General features: G+C 40.1%; 1 protein-coding gene across 1 annotated transcript; it reads left to right on the plus strand.

Moving 5' to 3' along the window:
• The first annotated feature begins 251 nt into the window (after window positions 1–251).
• LOC100735188 (speckle-type POZ protein-like) lies at window positions 252–1,340 on the plus strand. The gene has a single exon (XM_063233642.1). It carries the CDS (start codon window positions 252–254, stop codon window positions 1,338–1,340), a length of 1,089 nt encoding a protein of 362 aa, XP_063089712.1.
• Window positions 1,341–8,539: the final 7,199 nt, after the last annotated feature.

Here is an 8,539-nt window from a genome sequence, read left to right on the forward strand (position 1 = left end):
AAACTTTTCAGAATTGACTTATATACTAGGAAATCTCAGTCAGCTTATTTCTAAATAAGTATTTCTTTTAATCTATAAACTAGGCTCTCTACTTGTGATTGCCATACTGCCCTGCCTGTCTTGGAACTGCTGACTGCAGTGAAATTTGTGCCATCTGGTGAAGAAGAAATTTGATTCGTGTGACTTGACAAGCTTGCTGCACTTTCACTCTGCTGATGTTAATGGTTTCCAGTACCGCAGGCCCAGCAGAAATGTCACAGGGGCCCACAGTGGACAGCAGGTACACCACAGACATCAAAGTAGTGAACGTGTCCTTTTTGTGGACCATTGATAACATTAGATTTTGCCTAAAGGAAATAGATGACTGCATTCAAAGTTCAATCTTTTCAGCTGAAGGAAATGATCAAGTGAAATGGTGCTTACGACTCTACCCAAATGGTCTTGATGAACAAAGCAAAGATTATGTGTGCTTATACCTGGGAATGATCTGCTGTCCAAGGAGGGTAGCTCATGCAAAATTCACCTTTTCCATTCTGAATGCCAAAGGAGAGAAAACCAAGGTGCTCTCAAGTCCACAAGCTTATACATTTGTGCGAGGAAAGGACTGGGGATTCAAACATTTCATCCTTAGAGAGTTTCTTTTGGATCCAAACAATGGGCTTATCTCCAATGACAAGCTTTCCTTCTTCTGTGAAGTGAAAGTAGCACAAGATCCCACCAATCATTCCAGCCAGAATATTAGGAAGCTGGTTAAGGTTCCTGAGGGCTGCTTGGCAGAGGATCTAGGAGGACTGTGGGAGCGATCCCAGCTCTCAGACTGTTGCTTGTGTGTGGCTGGCCAGGAATTCCAGGCTCACAAAGCCATCTTAGCAGCTCGCTCTCCAGTTTTCATGGCGTTGTTGGAACATGAAAAGCAAGGAAGCAAAAAGAATCGTGTTGAAATCAGTGACATGGATCCTGAAGTTTTTAAGGAAATGATATACTTTATGTACACTGGAAAGGCACCAAACCTAGGGAGAATGGCAACTGAACTGCTGGAGGCTGCAAGCAGGTTTGGTCTGGAGCGCCTGAAGCTCATGTGTGAGAACCACCTGTGCAGCAACCTCTCTGTGGAGAATGCCGTGGAAATCCTCATCTTGGCTGACCTCCACAGTGCACATCAGTTGAAAACCCGGACACTGGATTTCATCAATTTTCATGTTTCTGACATCCTGGAGACCTCTGAGTGGAAGGCCATGGTGGTGTCCCACCCTCACTTGGTGGCCGAAGCCTATCACTCTCTGGTTTCCATGCAGTGTGCATTCATGGTACCCCCATGCAAGCGTATGAGACTGTCCTAAGATCCCACATCTCCATTTATCTTCCCAAAACCCTGGCCACATTTGCTGCCCCTGAACCATAATATGCTAGGGCAATCCGTGGAAACTTCTCTCTTCTATGTGGAAATATTAAATTGTGCCACTCTAGGGGAGAGAAGGGACCACCGTCTTAAGGTCAGAAAAAGGAAATGCGATACTGAGAATTTAGAAGTCGTGTATCATGCATTTTCAAATCTGTGTTTTATAATATTGAGCAAAGTGGGTTTTTACAGTGTCGATGCCAAACGGAAACCAAAACTCCTGTCAATGTTGAAGGCAGACCTGGGGTGGGGCTACCCTTAGAGGCAGGTACCATGAACTTCACTCTGTAAATGCAAGACTCCTTCCTGGCTTTCTGCACCATCATGCATCCCTGGGCACCCCACTTGTAACACGGGCTTTTTGCTGTCCCTCACTTTTCTCTGTAAATAAACCTGAATCTTACTTTGTACAGTTGTTTGGCTCCTCATCCTTTTTCTGTATGTTAGATTCAGAAGCTAAGAAAAATTTCAGTGTGCTGATGATTTCAGGCCCATCCACGGGATGAACACAGTGGATGTACAATGTCACTAATTAACATAGTAGATGGCAGAAATAAATGACCCAGAACTCAGGCTGCTGAAGCCAAAGGACAATCACACAATGCAAGTCTTTGCTCATGTTGTCCTGTCCCAGTGACACAGACAGGCAGCACAAGCACTACAGCACATTCCCGCAAAATCTAGGCCTCTGAGCGAGCAGTCCAATCATGGTCCTGGAGAAAAAAGAGAGGAAAATGCTCAGATTTACGAAAATGGCATGAAAGAGAATTAAAAGTAGAAGTGTTTTATGTATTTCAGAGGAATTCATGTTGAGGAAGCAAAATTTATTACTTACAACTGCACTGAGAAATGGCTGTTGGCAAATTCACACTATAAATCTCAAAAAGAGCTTTCTCACTGTGAACATTTAATATTCATAAGAATAGAATACATGTTTCTATGGTATTATGAAGAATAGAATTAAAATTAAAAATGAAAACGTAGTGGGTTTCATCTCAAAGTTTGGGCTTTTGTAAAAATCATTAGTGGTGTTACTCTGGAATCACCTAGAATCTGTAATGGCTCAGAGCTTCTAAAAATATATAAAGAAATGGATCCCCTTGTCTTGAACAGGTACAGATTTCAAAACATTTGTTTAATCAGGGCTTACAGCTGGTAACCCTTTATGTGCTGGTTGTGTAAATCTTCATGAATGTCAATATGGGATAACAACCTGTATAACAACTATGCAGTAAAATCACTAAGAGTTTTGTCTCTCTCTCTTTCTCTCTCTCTCTCTCTCTCCCTCTCTCTCTCTCTCTCTCTCTCTCTATATATATATATATATATATATATATATATATATATATGTCTATCTGTCTGTCTGTCTGTCTGTCTATCTATCTCTATCTCTCTCAGTCTTTATCATATCTTGAACTCACAACTCACAACCTGGTTATTGCCAGGCAAGTGCTTCTTTGGCTCAGTTTACTGCCTGACTTTTGCAGATATTTGGCATACATATGTCCTATACTTGTGTCCTTACTCCTAGAAGTGTCCCTTTCTCACCTCAAGCCGGCTGAGATTGTTGAAAATGAGACAAAATAATTCACTCTGTGTGCATATTTCTTGAAAAGAACTATGGTTCTTAGATGTTGTGGGAATATGTGTTTTGGTATTATCACCCTCAAGTTTTATTTCACGTCCATTCTCTCCTCCTCATTAAAGAGAATAAAACAGGAAAAGCTTTAAAGGAGGAAAAAAGGAAAATTTTTATTAATTTTTTGTGTGAAAACTTTCAGAACACAGATTCCTCAGCTGTCCATACCTGACTTGCTGATTAGGTAGGAGTCATCCCAGTTGCTTGGGAATCGCTGTTCATCCTACAAGGGAGAACATTCAAATGTTAATTTTTTTTCTTTCCAAATATGTAAATAATTATTATCTTTTACATGAAATGTGGAAATTAAAAAGTATGAGTTTCTATCACTGCCTCAAATGAACAGCAAAAAACATTGAAAATAACTTACAAAGTGTAATTTCCTCATAGTGAAATGAATGGAGCAAAGTGGATTAGGGCAGAAGATTTTTCAGGGCAAGCACAGGTCTTCTCAGCTTCTCTGAGTACAAATATGTGTTACAGTGACTTATTGTCAAGTGCTTCATAGAAACAGAAGTTATATTGAATGTACAAATTGACCAAAAGAATGTTTTCCTTGCAATTCTACAGAGGAACCAGGCAAGAATTGCAGCTTAAGTGGCTGAAGGGCAACCAGTGAGATATGGCGCTATATTAACACTCTTGTGAGAATGACATGCCAGCTGTTAAGCATTAGGAGTTAGGACTGAGAATGCCTGTTCATTCCCTCAGTTGGTGTCACAGTTGTGAACTCTTGAAGGCTGAAGTGCTCCCGTTCCCAGAAAACAATCATCCCTCTGTGATGTTGGGATTCGATGGGGGTTAATGCTAATCCAACATTACTAGCAGAAGACTTTTTTGAAGAAACCACTTGTTTGACTGCTTAATTCTAAGAAAAATATATGACAGAAGATGAACAAGAATTTGCCATAACTTTACAGGCATTCTGAAGCAAGGAAATCACCAACTGCATTTGGCAAGCACTGAAAGGCCTGCCAAAGTTCCCGGAGGCACCAATTTACCTGTATCATCCAAAGTAGTGTGTCACACATTCTCGAGCTACTAGTGAAGGCATCTTGTGACACTTCTAACTCTTATGTGCAAACAACACACTAATAAATAAAGTATCTATCCAGGAGTCCGGGATGATGAAAGTGGTAGGAGACTAGTGACAAATAGTAAAATTGCATGAACCATTTCGTTTCCTTCATTCAACTCTAATCACAATATGACTGATTATTTATGTGTATAGTTAGCATGTAGTGATCTGTCAGTCAGAAAATCAACAACCCTAGGAAAACATGGAAGAGATTTAGAGTTTTCTAACCAAAATGGGAAGCAACAGGAGCCAAATGTACCTGACCTTGAAAGCAGGCACATGGATTAGCCTTATCACACCTCTGTGGAAGACATCTCGGTCTAAATTCTTAGGTACTGTAACCCTGAATCTTTAAAGTTTCTATTCCTCTTTACTTTCCATTTTGCACTTGTCATTCATCCTACTGTCATCTTGTAATCTCAATAAACCGCAACTTACTATGTATCACAAGGTATATGCCAGGCAATACTTTTGTATCTATGCACAAGAATTTAGAAAAATTTTTGCCCCTTCAGTTCTAACACAGCTCTAGGGCTGGATTATAAACAAAAGCAGCATTTTCCCACCTTTCATCAGCCTGGTTTAAAAGGCATTGCTACACAAAAAGAATTCATGAAAAAATGTACAAAATGTTCCTACAAGGCTGATGACATTTTCCATGCAAATGGAATTCCACAGTGTATCCAAGGAAGAAACTTATACAATATTCTAAGAAGGGTTAATTTTGGAAAAATTTTACCCTATTTAAAAGGCACATGAAGAACTTGCATTTCGTTAGCTTTACTACATTTTTTGTGTGTGTTTGTGTGTGTGTGTGTGTGTGTGTGTATCTCTAATAGTGAGCGTTATGCTCATATTTATAAAAGTAGCTATAGAGAAGAAAATTTATTACAAATTACCCATGATTTCTATTTTTCTTGTCATTTTGTACAAGAAAGTGTCTTCTTAATGTAGAAATATCAAAATCTACACAACTGAATTACAACCAGTGCACATATTTTGTATAAAATTCAGAACCTAAAATTAACTAAAGAGCACAGCAATGATGATTGTTGGGTATTGTACTGATAGGGGCATTGAAGCTATTTTGGTTATGCTAGTTATTGCAGAATCAGGAAGTCATCAACACTAGTGAGGGGAGATGTTTGGACCTGGGGACTCTTGTTCCTGGTAACAGTGGCAGCTAGTGAGCCCAGTGGACAATGCTGAGAGACTCGACATTGTAGGTAAGCAGCAGACATCGAGGTCTTTACTTTCTGGCACAGAATAGAGAAGGATTTTGTCATTCAGCGGGAGGGAATGTTTGGCGGGAGCCATGTTGAAGTGAAGTCAGATGAACCTTAATCAAAATAGCTGCTGGCTTCCTTTACAAGACCCTAGTTGGGTGCAGACACATGGAAATTGATTGGAATGAGCTTATTCAAATGAGCCTCCTCTTGAGGCATGCTGGCTAATGCTGTCTACTACTCCATCATAAGGCAGTGCCTGGTTTGAAGGGAAAGAATGGCGGAACTCAGAACACTGTATCCATAGGGCATCTAATAATGAATCCAGAGAGAATCCTGGAAGAGAACGATTTTTTTTTCATTCATTTTTCTTTTTGGTTTGGTATTTTCTTGTTTTATTCATCTGCTTTTAATTTCTCCTTTATTTTGTTCTTAATTTCTGCGGGTGACTGTGATTCCTAACTTCCCTGTGGGTATGCTTTTGTTTGGATTTCAATTTTTCTCTTTCAAATCTCATTTAGTCGTCTGCATCAGTTTCCCCCAGTAGGTGGGATCCATCTACCATCTCCGTTGTATTGTAATCTCTTTCCCTTTGGCCATTACTCTTCTTCCTCTGAAATATATTTTGAATCTTAACCCTTGAGGACAGATTGGACAAATCATGAATTCATATATTGTTTATGATTGTTTGCATTCTGTTTTATCGTCCCGAATTCAGATCATACTGTTAGGAAACTACCAAGTATCACTCCAGGAATTCAGTTGAAACAGAAAAGACATGAGAACACACAAATCAGACTAATCCTCTGGCACCCAGGCCAATAAAGCAAACCTGGGGGGAAATGAGGTTGCAAAATTTGAAAACCCAATGGTAGGTTACTTCAATGTGGCAACAAGGCAATTGAATGAGGCTGTGGAATATATTAAAACAGAAGTAATCTCTCAAGTAACCACAACTAACTACAGAGATTACCAAAATACACAACATTCTTAGTGATGTTAGTTCAGACACAGCCAAAAAAAAAAAGGCGAGCTTACAAGAACTGTTGAAGCACAACCTAAGAAATAAATGAACGCTTTAAATAGATTCAAGCCGATATGCAAGAGAAAAAAATCCATTTTAAAAATTCAGAGCACTTTAGGCCAGTTTGAGGAAAGGACTTCACATACTGAGTACAGGCTGGCACTTAGTGACGAGGAGAGACAACAAATGACATTAAAAGCACTTTGTAGACATCATGACAGAAAGCTTTCCTGGTACAGAAGAGGAATTTAAACTACCAATAATTGAGGCAATTATTTCTCCAGTTAGCAGTGATTAAAAGAATTCTACCTGCCCATGTGTAATAGACAAGTTTGCAGACATTCAATAAAAAATAGAGTATTAAATTCTGTTAGGGATGGGCTGGGGATTTCTCTCAGTAGCATAAGCAACTTCCTGGCAAGCAGTAGTCCTGAGTTCTATCCCTGGTAACAATAAAAATGAAAAAGAGAAAACAAAAATATCTGTTAGGCATGAGGACTGTTGTGCTCCTTCCAATAAGGTCCCCAAGTACATGAGGGAATGTAACACTTGTGAGGCTGGAGGAAAACTGGATCACACTCTGAGTATGTAAAACAGAACAAAGAGAAGCTTTGGAAGAAAGCCAGTGATATCTATCCCTGAAGTGGTAGCCCTTCTTACTGTCTACCTTCCTTCCTTCCTTCCTTCCTTCCTTCCTTCCTTCCTTCCTTCCTTCCTTCCTTCTTTGCTTCCTTCTTTCCTTCCTTCCTTCCTTCCATTCCTCATTCCCTCTGTCCTTTCATTCTTTTGATTTTTAATTCAAGTTAGTATTTAATCCCACATGTCCTTGAAACTGCAATGATATTCCTGCCTCAGCTTTGAGAGTGCTGGGATTAATGATGTGTTCGCCCACACCCTGCAAATCAGCATTGTTATTTTGTGTGAAAGGAGATAAAATTAAACACAACAAAACAGAGCAAAATTGGACATAAGAACTCAATGTAAGAGATATAAATTTCAAAACTAGATAATCTGAAATCTTCCCTATCTATCATGTTGTCTCTTGTTTTCTTCCAAATAGTTGTCCATGTCTTGCCACACAGAGAATTCATACTGAGCAACCTAGTATAAAATTAATCCAAACAGTCTGAGAAATGAGTTTTAGGTCTTTAAAATCAGACAAAAAGGAAGTCACTAATGGCTGTGCTAGAATCTGTTGTTTGCTTCAAAATGCCTGTGCATACTTTCATGTATGTGGAAACTCAGTTAAACACAACCAGCTTAAAAAAAAAAGACCATATTATATAGAACAAACCAAAACATGGATAAAAGTATCGGGCTTCAAAGAGATGATAGAAGGAAATCCCCTCCTTACTACATTGCCTAGGGTCAACCTCTCAAGGGACGTCCAGATTACTGGCTCCGACTTGCTAATGGGAGAGGGGGAGAAGATGTGATGTTTGTTTCTCAGCCTGCAGGCTGGCAGACTCACAGCTGCTCATGGTGGGGAGAGGGTTTGCCTGGACTCCTGGCACTCCCAGCATGACCCATGTCCCAGGAAATGCCAGTGGAACTCAGTAACATTACTATTTCCAAACATTGGGTCCAAGGAGTGAACTAGGTTAGTAGGAGATCTAAGAGCTCTGAGGAAGTAGCATTTACAGTTGTCCCACCCTAGACTTTAGGTTTAGAGACATTCTGCCAATCTTCACTGTTTGTACCTGTCCCAAATCCATGTCCCTTGCTCCGGACACTGTATCAGATTACCCAGAAGAACCACCTCTTCACTCCCAGCACACCTATTTCTCATGGAGCCTTGAATCTGCTCCCTTCACATTACTTCCCTGCAACTGGCTTTCACCCATATGTGATCCCAAGGGAAAAGGTGCCTTATTGACCGATCTGTCCTGCTTTGCTCCTTACCACCAGAAAGGAATAAACACAGAGGGCCTACTGAGAACAGTGGCATGCTGGAGTTACTATCCTCCACCCTAGCCTCTCATCTTCTGGAAATGGTAGGAAGACGATAGACCAGAGAACTCCCCCATATGAATGAGACAAAAGAAATTCTGGGCTAGTCAAACAGACTGTTTTCATAAACATATAGAAAAGACAGGTAGGATGAAAATTGACTGACTCTCACATTTTGAGTGAGACACACCTAGGGCAGTTGGATTAGAATAGGGTGGGAAGA

Source organism: Cavia porcellus, unplaced genomic scaffold, assembly GCF_034190915.1.
Source record: "Cavia porcellus strain 051 isolate PalLab524CR breed Dunkin Hartley unplaced genomic scaffold, mCavPor4.1 scaffold_23, whole genome shotgun sequence".
NCBI classification, from domain to species: Eukaryota; Metazoa; Chordata; class Mammalia; order Rodentia; family Caviidae; genus Cavia; species Cavia porcellus.

Coding starts and splice junctions, on each gene's coding strand:
- LOC100735188 (XM_063233642.1), top strand. CDS start 252: ATGTCACAGGGGCCCACAGTGGACAGCAGGTACACCACAGACATCAAA.